The following is a 20,847-nucleotide window of genomic DNA, read 5'->3' on the forward strand; positions in this document are numbered from 1 at the left end:
TAGGAGTTTCTGAAACTCTTAGTTGGTATATATCTTTTTTTATAGTACGCCTAATACACTGAGATTTCTGAACTGATTTTCGTATTTTTTTTCTGTTTGATGCGGAATAATTGTCATTTGCTCTAATTAAAGTTTTTTTAGTTATCTATCTGATGTTGGGATACACGCTGTACCATCTTAATTAATCACAATATTCACTTTTTACATTAGAATTGTTACTATGTGGGTGTTAGCATTATTATAATATAAAAAAAGTATTTTATTACTGTACCTAAAGTAGGCAACACTTTTACTGACAGATTTGAAAATACTGTCAAAATAACTGTTTGACACATGACGTTGATAATCGACTTGACGTTACTTTAGTCGGTACTTGATGATTCTTTTCATACGATACGAATCTAAAATAATAACTTTTATATTTAATATGTATCATAACTAAATAAAAATTAAAATTATCAAAAATATATAATAAAGTTTAAGTTACTTACCAGATAACTTTACATAACTTAATTATAATTACTTGTAGTATACTAGGTATATTATTACTCGTGTAACTTGGATTATATATACATAAATAAAAAATATTTATTCTCTCGTAATAAACTAATAAGTAATAATGGCTACCCGTAAGAGAAGTGGTTCTGGATCTAAGAGACACTTAAAGGAAAAGGTTGTACAAATATATGAATCTTTTTTCAAAGGAGATGATTTAACAAGTGATAACCCCACATTTTGGGACGAGTTTTTTTTATTAAAACCAAAAATACCACAACTGGAAGCCGAAATACAGAAACTGACTGTTGAACAATTAAATAACTTAAAGGATAATATTAATTTATTGGTTATACAATGTATAGAAATGTTAGGACAGGAGCATCATATCAGGTAGGATATTTAATGTCAACAAAGTCAATGTGATGTTGTGGCATGGTATTTGTCTGTTAACACACTGTTGTCTGGATGTGGATTTGCACTTGAGAGGATGATTTATTTTCATTTCCTCACTCTGGTATGAAATAGTGTGGTATTAAGTTTGATTATTCAACACAATATTTAAGTTCAGGTGGAAAGTGGAAAATTGAGTATCTTGACACCAGACTATCTGGATACCCTTAATGTGAAATAGGGCCGTAAAGCTAAAATATGAAAAATAAAATAACAACAAGAAACAATTCACAGGTTGGTGTATGCATTACAAACATTTAGTGCTATTTTAACCACTATGTACCAAAGAGCAGGACAAGATTCTTCTATAAATATTAAATATACATTATTAGGATCAGACAATGCTAACACAAAAATGCAAAAATTATTGGAACATTGCAGTACAATATTATCAGGTAAAGTTTATTATTATATTACTGTTAGAAATCTTTTTACAATCCATTCAAAATCTGTACAAAAGTCAAATTACAATTCTAAGTAAAAAATAATTAGCTGAGGTATCTACTTATGTGTATTTTAAAATATTAATATCTCCTTATTAGACTTATTTATAAATAAGTAAGTAAGCATTTAGTTTATAAAAATATATCATACATTAAAAATCAGCAACACAACATAGTTCGTTTTTATATATCAGTATCATATAGAATGTTATTGTTATTACTTTTCATGTTTAATGTAATAAACATCAACATATGAGTTCAATGTAGGAAAGGAAAAATGAGACTAATCATAAATAGATTTAATGACAAATAACAATTATATGAAAAATAACAAAATATTAATTTAGAATAGAGAACAATGCAAAGAAAGAGGCTTGCAACTATTGTATTATTATTATTTTTTTAATTTTTGTTTGAAATTTAGTGATATTTAATTATATCTTATTTGATCTTTATAGGTGATGTGCCAGATAGTTTAAAATCAATGGTTTTGAAATTACTTCTTATAATTGCAACAGGATTTGACAATATAGATGACAATCCCCTTGTTGAACATTTAATGTTACATTCATTGTTTGAACCTTTAATACAGTTACTTTGTACATCTAGTGAAAGACAGCAACATGGTATGTTTTTTTCAATATTCTTTAAAAATATAATGTCCAAAAAATTTTAAAACATTTTGCAATCCTCTGTTACTATATGTGAAAAAATTACATCTAATTTTCAACTCATCAGTTGTCCTTATTTATTTGATTTTTTTACTAACAGTACTTTAAAGATTTCCGTCCAAGCATCATATCTTATATAAAATCTTTATTAATTATAAATCAGTGGATGTCACACAAATTTTGCGACCTTTAGTATCCTGCATACTTGTCGCCTACTGTGTGCATCATACATATATATATCTTATTATATTAAATCAATAACTTCGGAATTATATTTATATATTATAATTATTTTGAAGTGTAATGTCACAAATTTAGGGTCCATTATTACATACCACCTTAAAATGTGACACATATTGTGTCCACCGTGATGGCCACTTATACAGAATGTTTTATTTTTCAGGATATGATGTAGTACTTCTGTTAATGTTCTTAGTTAATTACAAAAAGCAAGAATCTGCTAACCCATATGTGGTTAAGTTATCCATACTAGATGATGAACTAGCCTTGAATGGGTAAGGTTGTTTGGCAATATTTTATTTATATATTTAAATGAAATTGTGGTGTATTAGGACTGTGTATAACAATGGTTATAGGTTCAATCTCCACTCAGAGGAACATATTTTCATTTTATAGGTGAAATGTCAGATAGTATAATATTTATATATATTTGCTTTGGGTAGGCATAGCGCGCTGTTGATTTCTGCCACTCACACAATGGCTTGAAAAATAGAAGTGGAGGAGTGGATATGGGGAATAGAGTGCTAACACTAGATTCACTCAAAAGCGTAACAAGAAAAGAAAATAAAAAATATGCATGTGTTTGGATAGTGCACATATTATCATGTGAAAATAAGCATTTATTTTAGTTCTCTTAAAGGTCATAACACCTGTAAGAGAAATCTATAAATAAAAATTTACACAGGATAAGTTTATCTTTTTATACAAAAAAGATTAGCAAAATAATATTTTTTAATTTAAATTTATCTACTAGTAATTAAAATTTTAAAATAATTTAAATTTACTACATAATCTAACAAATGATAAACATACACTTACACAACTGTTAACCTATTTAAACATGCAACAGAAAATAAAACACACAAGTACTGTAATCTTTTTTATGTTCTATAAAATATCATTAAATATGCACTTGAATAATACAAGATGTAAAAATCAATGCTAAAATATAAAAAAAGCCGACTATATATTAAAATAATTCAAAAAAAAAATTCTAAACATAATTGAGATGTTATTTAAAATTTTGCCTAATGTCTATCCATCTATTAGGATAAAAAATGTGCCACAGCGCGTTGATGGTATCACAACGGCTGTATTCACTCTCTTTTTCTTTTTTTTTCTTTCACTAGCTTTTTCTTTGTTTGTCTGATCCTGTTAGAAAAAAAACGGTGCTGATTTCTGCCAATTAACACCCAATTTTCGTTCGTGTGGGAAGTGAAGAAAGTAGTGTCTTGACACTGTGATCTATTGCTCTCTCTAAGAAAATGCAGGATGTTCTAAATTTTATAATTCTACGTCAACCGCAAGTACACTACAAATTTTGATTCCCTTCATAGTGTTGAAATGCCGTAAATCTCAAAGTCAAACGTCTCATTTTTAAAGTAAATATAGAAATACGATTTTTTCAGATGGGCAGACAGACAGATGGACAACAAAGTGATCTTATAAGTTATTTTTTCCTTAAAAGTTAGAAAACCCTAAAAATATTTTTTTAATATTTCAGTTACGGCCAAGTAATAACAGCTGGATTAAATGATTTTGTAATGTCAACTTTTGGTGGAATGCAGACTAGTGGAGGAGGCTGGCTCTCCTCTCTCACAAGTATGGTGGGAGGTATATTTTTAACTAGTGATGAGACACAACCAGTTGTTAGGGGACAAAGAAATAGGTACGTCAATATTTTTAATTTACTATTACTTTTATTTTTGCATAGTTATATCTTGCTCAAGGACCACTTTTATATCAATATTGCTAGCAGGGACCACTCTATAGGTATAATCATTATAAACTATGATAATGATACTGAAATTTTAATTAAAATTCAATAGGAATTTACATAAAAAAAATTACGAGAAACATCCAACAACAACAATCAATCTACTGTAATTAAAATTGTTCGCGGAGCATTTTTAGGCTTCTGCGGACCACTGGTGGTCCGCTTACAACTGGTTGGGAACCACTGTATTAAAGCAATGTTGGGTGAGTCTAGTATTGTCTAGCTTAGGTAAATCTACGTGTACATATTACCCCCAGGTTTACAATAAGATATATTATTTTTATAGTGGTTTAAAAATTTCTTATTTCCACCATTACTATACTTATTATAAATTCCAGCGGCGGCGAAGAGGGTATGCTGCTGGCGCTGTACTCGGCGGCGCACCTCAACCGCAATTTCATGACGACACTGGCGCACTCGTCGTCGGCCGCAGCGTCCGCGCCGCCCTCGCCGCCCGCGACGCTGCCCCCGCACCAGGTACACTAAAATATTCTAAAACGTAAAATGTGTCTTAATGTAAATCCTATAATGACCGTAAAATATTCTAGATCGTAAAATATTCTTATGAGAAACAATGGGAGCATCCATATTATAGATCGTATATATTACACTTATAGTTGCATTTTCAAAAAAAAAATTTGTTGCTGCTTTTGCTTGTATATGACTCATGTGTCAGCCGTAGACAGGCTTCAAAAACACGACAACAAATTAAATACAATAATAATAAAAAGGGAATTTTCATTAAATGTGTAAAGCTAAACTAATATTTTAAAAGATTGTATTGTTATTTGACAATTCAATTCTAAATTAAGGTTTCGGTAAGAAAAATAAGTGGTTCTGAAGCTTTAATCGAAAATTGTTACATTATAGTAGAGAAAGATCTCTAACTGTTACTTTTGTAAGTTTGATATTTTGTGGAAAGTAAGTAAAATATAAAAAACGTACAATATTTTGTAATAGGTTTTGATTACTTCCAAAATATTGTTACCACTTTTTTTAGTAGAATTTTTTAACTCTGTTAAAATAATGTAAACAATGTTTCAGAGTCCTCCGAACTTAGCGCTGATACAAGCATTAGACAATGATCAACCCACAAACTTACTAGTCACATTTTTCCAATATTGGTAAGTTCCATTAAATTTATTTGTTATAGAATATTATGGGTACTATTAATTGTTGTTTCTTTTTTCAATTGACAGCTCAATAGTAATGGCGGACACTCGGACCGAAACAAGTATCAACAAATGCAGTTTGTGCTTCATCACTCTCACGTGTATTGTGGAGGAACAGTTTGCAAACTCTATTATGCATGACCAAAATCTTACTTTTAAGGTAAATTATATTGATTATCACAAAAGTATAAAACACCAATTTTGTGACGATAAATATTGAGGGGCAGAACTTAATGTCGCGCTCTGTCTATCAGAGCGGAGATATGATACGTTCATGTTAATACAATAATTCCTCCGAGTAAGAATCGGACCTACATCCCGTTTACAATCAGAGGCCTCCCACTGTGCCACGACGGCATAAGTAAATTACATTTAAAAAAGGGAGTCATAATAGTGATTATAAGATTTTCTTATATTAATTAATAGATAAATAGATTGTCAGTAATAGTATATAATATATGTAATATTTTAAAAGTCCCATACTCATATTTGGGACCTTTTAAAATATGACATTCATGTCTTTTTTTTATGGTAATAGATTTGCCACTTTTTATATTACAGGTTCAACTGTACAGACTGCCAATGCGTCATAGAAAGATTGTTCCCGAGGAACCACCGTCGCAACCGCTGGCTTCGACACTTATCGGTGGATCCAATTTTTTTTAATTTATCCACATCCCATACCCAGCATATAGCAGAGTAGGCAGAGGGAACCTGATGATGATCACTCCATTTCTCATGTTGGGCTTAGCTTTATCACCATATGATAGTAATAATAATAATAATATAACAATTTGATTTTTTTTTGTCTGTTTATCAAACAGAATTATTAGAAAATTGCAAATATTTTCTTTTAATACAATTTTTTTATGAAGTATTATTACAATTAAATATTATTATTTCCAGATCTTCTAGTAGAATTCATAATGTGCCACCTACTAAAGAAATTTCCCGGAGAGCTCTATTCCCTCTGCGTGGGTGTTCTATTACGTCTCCTGAGCTACCAGAAGAGGTGTAGAGTACGACTGTCACGTGACTGGCGGCCATTGTGGGCGGCGCTTATAGCGCTCTTAAAGTTCCTCGTTACGAATGAGACTACGCTTTTGAGGAGGTTTAATATATTTGTTATGGCACAGCAGGTTTGTTGTTTTTTTATTGTTTCATTATAAATAAGTTCTTTATTATCATCATCATTAGCACCATGTTCTAGTCGAGAGTAGGGCATATGCCAGGTATAAGCTTAAAATAACTTAAATTAACGCATTAGCCTTTGCTTTGTGCAGTCGAGTCGTAAATCTTTTCTATTTGAAAAATTTTTGGTATACATTTGTATTTAACTTTTAAAATTGGCAAAATGCTTTGTTAATAATATTAATATAAATAATCAGCAACATTAAAAGCAGCAACTATTAAAAAGGGGTTAAGGAAGTTATTTGATAATATGCTTGTTAACTTAAGCTTACTTGCAACAATCCATTGTACAAATATGTATTGAACATTGTTTTTATAAATTTTAATAATATGTACTTTTTAAGTTTAGTAAAGCTTCAATTTAAGTTAATCATCAAATATATACTTTTTACTACTTGTATTATAAAAATCAAATTTAATATTAAACGAAAATATCATTTTTATGAACTTAAAAGGTTAACCTAAAATAAATTTAAATAATTTATCGAAAAAATAAAAAATATATATTTATTTTCAGGTAGTAAATATATTCAATTTGTTCATTACATTCGGCGACACCTTCCTGCCAACGCCTGCGTCTTACGATCAGTTGTACTACGAGCTCATTAGAATGCATCAAGTATTCGATAATTTATTTTATATGGGTATGTTTAATTATATTATTGTTTATAGGTTAAATTAGAGGCCGCCGTGGCGCGTGGCGAATTCTGAAGGCATTGCGGGTTGAGTGGCGGAACTTAACGCTGCGTTTGTTCTCTCAACAAGAGAAATAAAGATATTACATATTTCCTCCAGTGGAAATCGAACTCATGAACCTATGTAAAAGCACATGTCGCAGTCAGCGTCTGGCTATAAACGCGGTAGTTGTGGGTTCGACACCTACTAGCCTGGACATATTTGGATGTTAAGTTGTGGCATTTCGAAAAATTTAAGACCCTTTGTTTTATATTATTTTGATTTTTTTAATATAAAAAAATACTTTTTATGCGTGTGCTTTTAATAAGTGTTTTACATAATAATTTATTACTTCCAGCTCTACGTTATTCAACCGGCGACGGAGAGTATAAAGCAGAGGCACTACGTTTAGCCAATTGCTTAGTGAACGTTCGTGCCATTATACAACATTTTTCTCCTAAAATAGACGCTTGGCTCGCTTCACAAAATCTGTCTACGCCAACTGAGGATCAGGTATAGACTTTTTAAAGCCTTATTTGGATTTTTTAATTTTACAAGTACTCCACACGAAAAATAGAAAAATATTTTAGAAAACGTTTAAAAATTTGAATATAGATTTGAACTCGCGCCTCGCCACGTTGAATTATTAATAGCTTTATGTTTGATTTTTTACACGTTTCCCGAAATTTTAAGACCCTTATAATACTACTACAACAAGGATTTTAAGAGTGTATCCACACCATAATGTCGGTCACGGCTTCTAGCTCCGATCTGTTAATTAAAATATTCTTATATGCGTGATTGGATCGGAACAATAGTGAGATTGTTCTTATTGTTTCTTATATAAGAATATCTTAGTAGTGAGATTGGACAAAGAATATATGGTATATTCTGGCACTATAGCGTGAATTTGACCTAACCAATACTGGTTAAAGTTGGTGCAACAGAATATGCTATTGCTTATAAATTTGTTGCTGCTATTGTATATATTTTTTGCATACATATTAGAACTTTAAACTAACTACAATATATAATCTTACAGTTATTTCAAAATATCTAAGTAAAAATAATGCTATTTACAACCATATAAATTCTAAAATCTTCCCACCAACAGATCCTAGAAGTGGTACGCAAGAACTACGACAGTCTGATCCTCAAGCTGCAGGAGGGCCTGGAGGCCTACGAGCGCTACTCGGAGCGCCCCCACAGGCCGCTGCTGGCGCGGCTGGCGGGCGCTGCCACGCTGGCGGCCCGCCTGCGCGCGCCCGCTGCCGCGCTCTCGCACCACTCCGCCGTGCTCGTCAACCACTACACCATGCTAGCGTGAGCGGAAAATGGGGAACGGGAAGGTCTTAATGGGAACGGAGTATCTTAACACTAGGTTCTCAGGTTCCCTTCGTCTACCTTACTATGTGCAGGATACAGAGTAAAGCTAAGTATATTATTTTACTATTATATTTAGCTTGCTTAGAGTAAAATCTTTAAAACATTATCTGCCATTTGAAATTTCAAAAATTTTTTTAGCATTGTATCCCGCACACAACAGGGTATGCAGAAGGAACCTAGTATTAAGACACTCCGTTCCCCATTTTCCAAACATTAATAAACTCAAAAATAATGCAGGTATAACTTGCAAGAATTAGAAATCAAAAAATTCTAAAGTCAATGTCTTATATATGAATGCCTCTTTCATTTTAATTTATTTTGTATATTAATAGTTATATATTTAAGATAAAAATCATGACATAAAAAGTGGTAATTTACCATATTATTTCTTAAAAATTGTTAAGGTGCGGTGCGAGGCCATGGTGCCTCAGATATCGTGTCCGCTTGGAAACACGATAGTTGTGGGTTCCCACTCCAGGTTTTGAATTACTTCCATTTACCTGATCTAACAAGATAAACTGCGTTATTGAGTTCCACCATACATGTATCGTCTTGAATTCTGACGGAAATTGGGAAAGTGGAGAATGGAGTAACACTAGGTTCGGATATAGCGTGAATTTTATAATGAAAAATTTTAAATTGAAAAGAAAATTTACAATCAATATCAGCAAATATTATGTACAGTCATACAAACATCCTGACATTAGGACTACCTTGACAGTAGTTAGTGCCAACTTTATAGAAACTGGTACGCTCGAAACGCCATATATCAAGAAATCAATCAATCGACTTTATAGAATCTTTTTTTATGTAATAAATGTTACCATAATATAATTTGCCGATGTACATGTATGCAAATGCAATATCCAACATTTTTTTATGCATTTTCATAATAACGAGATACATCTCTTCGTTGTCTAATACTAAATTATATAATTACAGTAGAAACTCGATTATCCGGCCCTCGATTATACAAATTCGCGATTATCCGGACTATCAACCGCGATAACTATTTTACAACCTATTACAATGAAACCTAAGAAAATTTATATGTAAATAGATATGTGTATAAATCGTATATTGGAAAACGTCAATAATTGCTTATTAAGCGTTGATTTTCGTTGATATGCACCTATTGCTTTTATTCTTCTATTAGACATATAAACAATTTTGTGCTGGATTTTGGATTATCCAGATTTTCGATTATCCTAATGATTAATAACAACAATTAGTCGAATTAATCGAGTTTCTACTGTAATTAATTTTATCTCGGTTTTGTATATGTGTATAATTACTGTTACATAGAAATTAAATACAATTTAAAGTTATAGAAACGATACAATTTAAAATTAGAGAAAAATAATATGGAAAGTAATAATATCATTATGTTAATTTAATATGTTATGTTATTTATATTTTTAATTTTAGTTAATTGTTTATTAACATTTGAATTTAATATATAAGAATCTTTTAAAAGTTTCAGTGAGTTCAATCACTGTATTGAGCAATACACTAAAATTATTTTTGAATAAATAAAATCATTAATATATAAATTTGAGAGCTTCGTCCACTTTATTGCATTTAAAATAATATATGAGTTGTATTTAACATAATATTATATTTAACTCAATCAACACAATGTTGTTATAGTTACACTTGTATTAAGATAATTTGTTATGATAGTCATCAAAGCAAAATTGCAATGTTTATTTGTTGTGCATAGTGTAATAGTCCGACAAATACTGTATGAAGTTTGTGATCACAAGTCAAACTGGGGCATGTACAGTTTGAGTGCATAACATTCCATATGCAAAGTTCGGCGTTACTTTGTGCCCCTTTGTAGGTGTCTAAATTAAGTATTCTGCGTCGAATAATTCATAAAAACCTTGTCGGGCTGCTATAAATAACAAAAATAGATTTTAGAGTATTCTTATAATTTTCTTATTTATAATAGAATTCAGTGCTCGGTCGAAAATTGTATAAAAAGTATCAAATGTATAAAAAGTATTATGTAAATTCAATGAAAACGTAAATTGTCATGTTTAGAGTCGTCGTCGTGGTGTAGGGGCACAAAGTGTAACTGTAAACGCGACTGGTTGTGGATTCGATCCCCACACGAAGAAACAAAAATTGAAAGGTAATCATTTCAGCCACAGATATATCGATTTCTTTTTCATATCACTTTCATTTAAGAAACCTTTATTTTTACTTTTCAGGCCAGTTAGGTTACTTGATATTTGGTATATGTTAACTGTGTTTTTGCACTTACAATGCTATTGTTACCACCAAAGGTTATACTAGCTATATATTGAATGATTTAAATTAATTATAAATAACTTAAAAGTTATTAAATGAAAATTGTATATATTAACTGTGTTTATTTTTCATAAATTGTATTTTCACTACCCAGATGAATGACTTGTAGATTTAGACAAGAAACAATGTATTTTCGTAGAAAAATATCAACAATTACCTAATGTATGCGGCAAATGTTTTAGCCTTGCTAAACGTTATATTTTTCTAATAAATAAAAGACTGAATGTATACATGGTGTTTTATTTAATTAAATATTTTTTTGTACTTTAAGAATAACATTTATTTATAATTAATTATAGATATAAATTTATTAAGTAAATAGACTAGAACAGTTGCAATAATCTTTGGTAAATATAAAGCTGATTTCTTATAAATAAAACTTAATAAAAATAATTATGAAATTAATATAATTAGCTAAAGTTAATAAAAAATAGTAACTTTACTAGAATGCGATAATAATAAATTTTATACAATAGTTAACATGAAATTTAAAAATGAAAAAAAAATGGCATATGGATTCGTGAACAAAATTATATTTAAAAGGAATGTGTGTATAATCTATAATAAGTATCTTTTTTACCTTAACACATGCCACGTGTAGCAGGAAGGATAGGCAGAGATCCTAGTGTCAAGACATCTAGCGCGCAACGCCCAATTTTAGAGACATTGCGTTTTAAATAGTGGAATCCTAAGCCGCGCTTTGTTTTGTTTACCAGAGCGAGGAAATTAATTTAAAAAACATTCCCCTGAATAGGAATTGAACCCACTACTACTGCTGGACGACGGCCTCGACATTAATTTACCTATTTTATTATTAAGGACTTGATTTCATTTCAGCGAGAGCTTCTCTAACCAATTCTTGGAGTTCTTCTGGTAAAACTATTTTCGAAGACAAACTTCCAACTTCATCGTTTTCACAATTAACTTCTAATAGATCTTCTTTACTCTTATTTATTTCTTCATCACTGTCGGTATATGTTATTTTGTTTGTATAGTTATGATCTAACTTTTCTTTGGATTCATCGGATTTAACAGATGATGAATCATTCAATACATCTTCAATCAACATTTGTGATGGAAAAATCGGAATGCACTTTTGTCCATTGCACCAACTCTCTAATGTTTTTTCTAACTCTGTTATGCGATTCGCTAAAATCCTAAAATAAAAGTAATCATTAATGGCGTAGTGGCACAATATGTGTCTGAATGTAAATGCAATGATTATGTTTGAATCCGTTTGCAAGGATAATTAATTATTTTCAGTTCTCCCCTTCTCTCTGATAAAGGGTGTAGAGTTCAGGTACTCAATATGCAATGTTTCCAAAATTAGGAGTATGTGGGGAACGGCGTAACAATAAGATACACAAGGTGAGAGTAAAAAATAATTATTTAGAAACTAATATATAACTATTTAGTGATACATCAGATATACAATGTATTTTTTTATTTGTAAAAAATTTAAATATGTATAAATGAAAATGAAAATTTATAAGAATTATTTGAAACATTATGGTTCTTATTAGTTATAAATATAATTTTACTTACTGATTAGTTTTTCTCTGATGTTGAAGAGCAATTGATTTGTCATTTAACGCCTCAAATAAACCAAGACACAAAGATTTTAGTTCTGCAGCAGAGCTCCTTTTGAAACCAGTTTTTGAGTTCATATCCAAGAACTCTCGAACTAGAATTTAAAAAAAAGGGTGGTCAGAAAATGTTACATTTATTTTTCAATATCTATACTAATATAATAAAGCGGACGAGTTTGTTTGTTTGTTTGTTTGTTTGAACGCTAAGATCTCTGGATCTACTGGTCCGATTTACATTGTTTTTGTTTTGTATGAAAGCTGCATTCTTCAGAAGTGCTATAGGCTATATAACATTACATTACACATATAAATTAATATATTTTAAAGTACTTTCTAATTTGACATGCAATTTATTCTGCCATGTTAATAACAACCGTCGTTGCTACGCGACCGCTACCGCGACGTTTTGATATTCATCCTTATGAAAATAAATATAATAGTCACTTTTAGCATTTCATCTAGATTGAAATTATAGTTTACTGTATAACATACTAATAAATAATTAAGGAGATGTCACTGATTCCAAATGACCTAGCCACCTAGCGGGCGGCACAGTATGACCGACGCGAACGGGCAGATGACGTTGACGGTTTTATTAATTTTCAAACATTTTGGAACTTTATTTGTTGTTTATAATTAATTTAAAATACACTTTGATTCTCTTCTTATTTTATTTGATACTAGCGACCCTCTTGCGGCTTCGCCCGCCTTAACTACTGAATTATTCGTATAATGTATGTTTGCAAAGCACTTAAGATAATGTGAAAATTAATTAAACCCTATAATGCAACCCGCATTTTCGTAATTCCAATAAGAATTTTCCAATTGTTTTAAAATAAACACAAATAAATAACACAAATAACAGAAAACTTAAACGAAAGAAATTATAAACAACAGACTGCCTACTATTCTCTTACCCAAAAATACTTAAACGAAAGATGTAACTAACTATGTCGCGTGGAAATACATTATAATTATTAGATAACTCCAAAATACGTGCAATCACTTCTAAATTTACTTTGCCAGGCGCAGAATTGAAGCATTCTCTCGGCCATCTCCGTAGTAGCTCAGAACGACATCAGAGCGTTGGTCCGACCGTGGTCCCAGGCGAAAACCTGCTTTAGAGTAGACACATGGAAGGGGAGGGGATTGGAATTGAACACTCGGTTTCTTGAGGAAGGCCTAGATTAAACGACCAAGATGACTGCTCATGAGTCGGATTTGGAGGAGGATAGAAAGTTCCTCGGAAGAAGACGTCTGACCTCGGGCGGCCGGGTATGCGGAGTGCTGCTCCTTAGGTGCAGGTGACCCGATACACCGGCGCAACGGAATACGTTGGACGCGAGGCGACCAATGTGTACCTCTAGGGTTTCTATTTTTAGGTTGCGGTGAGTGGCGCGTGGTGTTCACGTAGTATGGTGCCTGCGTCACTCGCCGGAGGGTGAGGTTCCGTACGACCTACAGGATTCCTCGTTGAGTAATACTCGCTAGGGCATTGTGATGTCATCAATGTATAGTGCGTAGAGAGCAGGTGACAAAATTCTGACTGGGACAACGGCAGCGATCGGGTCGCTGCTAGAACTCTCAACTCTCACGTAAAATGTCCTGTCACTTACAAAGCAGAGCGGCAAAGACATGCGCGACGTGCTGGGGGGTGCCCGCTCTGAGCACTTTATGAAGTAAGCCCGGGTGCCAGACGCGGTAGAATACGCGTGCTACGTCAAGGAAGACTGCTATTGCACACTCATACTCTCTCTCGGTTGATCACTGTTGCGTAGTCTACCCAGAGTGGTATACCCGCTCTGCTCGCTTTGTGTGTGGATGTGTGACTGAAGAAGTGAGAGGAGTAACTTCTCGAACAACTTGGCGACCGCACTAAGAAGGATTATAGATCGATATCCCTCAGCAGCATAATGAGCAGGCCTTCCTTCCATGTCCGGGGGAAAGAAGCCAGGCGGGTGCGGCGGATCCACTATTATAAGCAAAATGTTGCGGAGCACGACGGACGCGTGCTGTGCTACTAATCTTTTCAAGTACTTATTATTATATATTTAAATGACTATTTTTAAACGGAAGAAATTATAAACAAAAACCTACCTACTAATAACTAATACAAAAAATATGAAACCAATATCGCGCTGAAATAATACATTTAACTGAAATTATTCAATATGTGAAACGCATCTAAATCTTCTTTGCTATAGAGGAAGGCGGGTTTTTTTTCGAGCTTGTAGTTAATGCTGTTAAAACAGCGACACCGGTTGGGTAGGCACTACGTGGCTGCCTGTGAGGAAAATTAAATAGAATGCATCGGCCGGGAATCGACCCGGGCCGCCCGCGTGGCAGGCGAGCATTCTGCCACTGAACCACCGATGACTGTTCATCACGCGCTTGTGTATAAATAAGCAAAACGTCGCGAGGCGCGTTTCGCAGCAAGGATGTTTTAGTATTTTAACAACTTCTAAAGTACTTATTAAAATGAAAAAACAGTAAAAGATAGTTCATCTACATTAAATGGCCAACGTAACTAACATACTTATTTATATGCTGAGAGTAAGGGATAAGTAAAACTTGACTCGATACAGTTGATGTGTGAACGGCGTGATGTGTCAATAATTAAATGCGTTTTTCTCTAAAACTATTCGCAATTTCGAAATAGTTTAAAAAGCAAATTTTATCTTCGTTTAACGTAGAAATTTAATAAAGTATTTTAAAGGATAAGGATTAATACCATTATGGAAAAATATCCCTCACAATAAAAAATATATTGAAATTACTATTTTTAGACAGAAATATGATCACTACACGTTATTCTTAAAAGATAAAAATATGCTCTCGCGGACTTTTTTGTAGATCTTATTAAGAGGTACAATACTCCAGTACATTTTTTTCACGTATTACTTACCATTAAAGCAGCGCATGCGCGAAAGTGTCTCAACGGATAGGACTTTAGACACATTTATCGTATTTATGTTAATTTACATAAGAATGTACAAATAATAAACTATATATAAACCTTCCCTGAAAAATACTCGATCTAATGGTGAAAACCGCATAAAAATCCGTTGGGTGGTTTAGAAGAAGAAGAGTTAGAAAGTTCAGACAGACACGAAAAGCGACTTTGTTTTATAAGATATAGGATTAATATTATAGGATATTATTAGAGATTATTGGCGCAATGGACCTCGTCTATCTGTAACGCAATGATTGTGGGTACGTTTCCCTGTTCCAGTATGAAGTACGGCGATGCGGTAAAGTTCCGTTAATTGAACGTAGGAAAACAGAAATCTTAACCTGAGGTTTCCTTCACCTTCCACCTTTCTATACAAGAAAAAGCTCAAAGCTTAATGTGATATTCTCCAAGAACTTTTAATTTAGTTTAATCTAAAGAATTTACTTAAAAAAAAATATTAAAGGAAAAATAAAGGATATTTTCAACATATGGGATACAGCGTGACACTAAAAAAAAACAAAAATATAATATATAAAATATAAATTGAAAATATTTAACATAACCTCTTTTCGACAGTCAGTTAAGGCCACATGGGGCGAATCAATAACCGCGGTGACGTCACAAGGTCGCCTCCACAGCGTGGAAACGGGAAAATGGCGGCGGGGAAATTGGTGAAGTATGGATTTTTGGGAGTCTTTTATATATTTATCATGTAGGTGTTTTATATACATATTTTTAGCTTCACGTCATATCCCGTACTTAGCAGGTTAGAGAGAATTTAGTGTTAAGAAACTCAATTCCGTTGCTCTTTCTTCTTTAACGTGCAACATTAGTTTTAGAGTATTGCTTAAAAGTGAGCAGTAAGCGGTAATTCGTAATCTCTTCAACCTCCAAATCATCCACAATCATTAATCACTAATTAAATATATGTATATATCTGAATTCTCACACTTTTTCTTTTATTGAAAACCGCACGAAAATCCGTTGCGTTATTTAAAAGATACACGCATCAGTGGGAAGCAACTTTGTATACTATATATAGACAATTAATTTTTTTTTTTACAATCTGATTTGAACTGGCAACGATCGCGTTTCATCTCGAAACTAAGCTATTATAGTCTAACCACGTAACAACGGAACAATCAAAACGAAAGTCACACTAAATAATATTTGTAACAGTATTTATTAATTTATTTTAAACTGTAGAACAATTTCACAGTTTTCTATCTATTTCTATTTTCATGTCAAAATTTTGTCTTGATTTGAAACTCACGGTATATGGTACCGTTGTTAAATATAATGGTGATAACTTGCTGTAAATTCATTAATTAAGAAAGTTACTATTTTTTATAATTTTCAGTTAGTTTTCAAGATATTCTTTTTCCTAATGTCTGCCCGTTTCATTAGTAACTCAATTAGAACATATCTTAATAATATGTAGGAATACGATTTGTCACTATTTTTGAACCCATATTAAAAAATAACTTAAAATATAACGAGATATTTACTCACATTAAATCTTAAACAGACAGAAAATTTGGATTTAAATGTCAGGTCACTTTATATAGATGAATCTCTCCTTAAATTCAAATTCAAAATATTCTTAACTATTTTTTTTACTTTTGCAATAATTTTTAAATCATCGAATGAACATATCTCTCGACTACCAGCTCGTAAGGCAGTTTTGCTAAGAAAAGCCGGCAACATACTCAACAATTGTTCTTACAGAGCAAAACTTTGAATATACATACAATATTATATCACACTAGTGGACCCGGACGCGGCTACGCCTGCTTAAACTATAAGAATATTTTCGCGTCGGTCATACTCATACTGTGCCGCCCGTAGGCTAGGTCATTTCGAATCAGTGACATCTCCTTAATTATTTATTAGAATGTTATACAGTAAACTATAATTTCAATCTAGATGAAATGCTGAAAGTGACTATTATATTTATTTTCATAAGGATGAATATCAAAATGTCGCGATAACGGTTGCGTAGCGACGCGACGGTTGTTATTAACATGGCAGAATAAATTGCATGTCAAATTAGAAAGTACTTTAAAATATATTAGTTTATATGTGTAATGTAATGTTATATAGCCTATAGCACTCCTGAAGAATGCAGCTTTCATACAAAACAAAAACAAAGTAAATCGATCTAGTAGATCCAGAGATCTTAGCGTTCAAACAAACAGACAAACAAACTCTTCCGCTTTATTATATTTATTTGATATTACCCGCTAAAATTATCCTACTTAATAAAGAGAAATATTTAGTTATTTCGTAGAGTCGATATCTATGTACGCACGTACGGAAAACTTTAGGTACTTTTTCTAATATTAAGAATACCTATCCTTTAGTTACTTTTAATCCTTTTGTTAGTTCATTTCAATAACTCAGATATTTTTTTCTAATAATGTGTATCTACTTATTATTCTTTTTGATTATTTGAGCTTATATTTTCTTACTAATTCTATTGAGAATTGAAAATAATTTCAGAATATATTTAATAAATATTCTTATAGTTGAAGCAGGCGTAGCCGCGTCCGGGTCCACTAGTAACATAATATATTGAGAATTATTTATGTAAAGTGTAAATTTCTAAATAAAAATATTAATACATTGCATTGTTGTTTATTATTTAACTGTTTCAATACATACAATGTAATTAAATTGACTGAATGTTAATAGTAAAATAATAAATGTTGTGCTACAATAAAAGATGTACATCATATTTTAATGAGACTAGACATATTTTAATGGGTTAGACTCATAAAAACGACTTATGACTCTAGCCCATAATAATTCACAAAAATGTAAGACTTACAATTTACTTATTATAAAATATAATTTTATAATATATATATTTACCTTGTTTCTGAGTCATCACATCAGAAAATCCTTTCTTAATGATCAATGGGTCAGTTTTGCTTCTTTTATCAAGTAATGACTGAAAAAAATTATATAAATGTAACAAATATTATATTTTTTTGATGCTTTCTTGTGTATTATGTATTTTCGTAGGAATATTTCGTGGCACAAGCCCATAATGTTGCGAGTGTAAATGCAACTGCAGAGGGAATGAAATGATTAATATTTTCATTTCTTTACTCCGGTGACGAGACAAAGCGCGGCATGATCCTCTACTCAATACCTCAAAAACTTGGTGGAAAGTAGAGAATCAAGTGTGTTAACAATAGGTTCCCTCTGTCTACACTACCAATTGTGGAATACACCGTGAAGAGATATTTTTTCTGATATGACAAATAGTGGTGTCTTTCACCAATCAACCCAATGTCTCAATTTAGTATGGTAAATGGAGAACAGAGTATGTTGACATTACATTCTCTTTGCCTATCATGCTATATCTGTAATAAAGGTAAAGTTAGAAATTATTAATAAATATTTATACCTTGTACTTTGTCAAAGTTCTTTTAACAATTTCTTTTCCAACTTGCAACTGTGTAATTCTTTCATGTAGATATTTATTTTCTGTCAATAACGCATCTATGTCGACAATTGGTTTTGTTTGGTCAATTTCCTGTGATTTTACCCTATTAGACAATATGAAACTTATTTGATGATTCAAACGCTGTACTTTACTCTTGTAATAATCGCGGTCTGATGTCAATTCTTCTTTCTCATCTAATGTAGCTCTATAGTCCAATTGAATCTGTTGGTACTGTATAAAAAGTATATTTATTTAATTCAATTAAATTTTATTTAATTAATTTCAATTTTATGTTTTAACATTAATTTATCACTCTCTATATATCATAACATGCGAAAGACAAAATACTGGAGGTATATTATATTAAAAGCTTTGTAAAACAATTATTTAAATTAAGTCATACTTTTTTCTGTATTTTTTCAAGCTCATGCACCATTTGTTCAAAATCCACTTTGGAAGTTAAACATATTTTTCTATTTCCATGCAATTCTTCAAGGCTTTGTCCCTTTTGCATTTGTTTTCTTAAAGCCAGGATGTCACCATTTGCTTCTTCGAGTTTACTTTTTAATGTTTCCACCTACAATGCAACTTTTTTTTTAATTTCTTTATAATGTTTCATTTCTTTATATCTAGTGGAGCTTCATCTGCATGGTGAAATGGAAATAACATAGTTATGTGTGTCACATGACACACTCAGTGCCTGAAGTAACTTTGATCACAGGTTCAGTGGATTACATTAAAATAATTAATATGAAATAATATAGTTTCCTTAATAAATGGACTGTCTAACACCAATCAAACTCATCACGCACTCATTGAAATTAGTGGAGATTAAAGACATTGTGCTGCAGAAGTCAGTGACTGTAAACTTGATGGTTGTGGATTTAATCTCCATATGGAATTATTATTATATCCATTGTCTCATTTTGGCCACAATAAGAAAGACATTGGGACACATATTGTCTTGATTTTGGCAGAAAGCAGTGTATGGAATATTTTGACAGATTCTTTTTTATTATAGATTCTTATTGCCTGCTACGTGAACAGGCTAGGCAAAAATAACCTTGTTATTCTGGCATGAAGTGTAAGGATGAAACAAAGAAATATTTAAATATTATATAAATAGCAGACTGAAAGTAATTTAAAAATTACCTCTACTTTTAACATGTTGTTATGTTCTTTTGTTCTTGCTAATATTTCACTCCCACTTATATTTGTTGGTGTAAACCCATCCCAACTGTTTGTTTTATTTTGCAAATTTTTCTTATATTTTAACTGTTCCACCAATATTTTATATTTATCTCGTTCCATACTACATTTGTCTAATTCTTTACTCATTATAGACAGGGCATCAATTTTGCTCTGTAATTTACTTTTAAGAACTGAATTCTGAAAATGTAATATTTTTCTACATTATATGTTACACAGACTTTCATCAATATTGCTTTAAGAGTTCAACAATACCTCGAGAACGTAATCATCAAGTTGCAGATCTTGAAATTGTACTTTATTGGTTTTTGCAAACATTTTTGTAGACATTTTAAGTTGTATCAAGCAAAAGTTAATAAATCAGAACAGACAAAATTATAAATCAGAACATAAAATAAATTTTGATAGAAATGTTAAAACATTTCTACGTTAAAAAGTTTTTTTTATTATTTGTTTTAATTAACTGTTTATTTTAAAGAATTGCCGCAATATCTCTCATAATAGGTTTATTCTCAACATTCTCAGAAGTTCACAAATTTAATACCGTTAATATTTTTATTTATTTCAGATATATGTCATATATAATAATTAATATGAATACATCGTTAAAACTAATTAATAATAAATAGCAAATTTACATTCTTTTTTGATAATATTTTTAAAGTCAATTGAAGATTTGCAGTTTGCAAAATACTGTCATTGTCAAATGTATGAATTTAAAATGTATATTCTTAAATATTTCGTTCGGTATCATTTTGACAAGGAATTTTTTCATACAATTTTATAAGAATTTATGAAAATTGTAATTTTTCTTCGAGTTAAT

At 31.4% G+C, this 20,847-nt stretch overlaps 2 protein-coding genes across 2 annotated transcripts; one reads left to right on the top strand and one right to left on the bottom strand.

Annotated features, from left to right (window-relative positions):
• Positions 1-356: 356 nt before the first annotated feature.
• Positions 357-11,047, top strand: LOC146529339 (armadillo-like helical domain-containing protein 3). Its single transcript, XM_085202419.1, has 13 exons — positions 357-888; positions 1,183-1,343; positions 1,850-2,017; positions 2,466-2,577; positions 3,807-3,971; positions 4,418-4,556; positions 5,124-5,203; positions 5,279-5,411; positions 5,813-5,897; positions 6,158-6,390; positions 6,960-7,086; positions 7,476-7,630; positions 8,232-11,047. Exons 1-13 carry the CDS (start codon positions 620-622, stop codon positions 8,442-8,444), a joined length of 2,040 nt encoding a protein of 679 aa, XP_085058545.1. The 5' UTR covers positions 357-619; the 3' UTR covers positions 8,445-11,047.
• On the bottom strand, positions 10,847-20,731 carry LOC146529340 (coiled-coil domain-containing protein 149). Its single transcript, XM_085202420.1, has 7 exons — positions 20,280-20,731; positions 19,968-20,204; positions 19,219-19,392; positions 18,777-19,046; positions 18,236-18,314; positions 12,365-12,503; positions 10,847-11,976 (listed from the first exon to the last, which is right to left on the bottom strand). Exons 1-7 carry the CDS (start codon positions 20,352-20,354, stop codon positions 11,634-11,636), a joined length of 1,317 nt encoding a protein of 438 aa, XP_085058546.1. The 5' UTR covers positions 20,355-20,731; the 3' UTR covers positions 10,847-11,633.
• Positions 20,732-20,847: the final 116 nt, after the last annotated feature.

Source organism: Heliconius melpomene, chromosome 18 (genome assembly GCF_056956725.1).
Source record: "Heliconius melpomene rosina isolate 202511_hmr_F chromosome 18, ASM5695672v1, whole genome shotgun sequence".
Taxonomy (NCBI): domain Eukaryota; kingdom Metazoa; phylum Arthropoda; class Insecta; order Lepidoptera; family Nymphalidae; genus Heliconius; species Heliconius melpomene.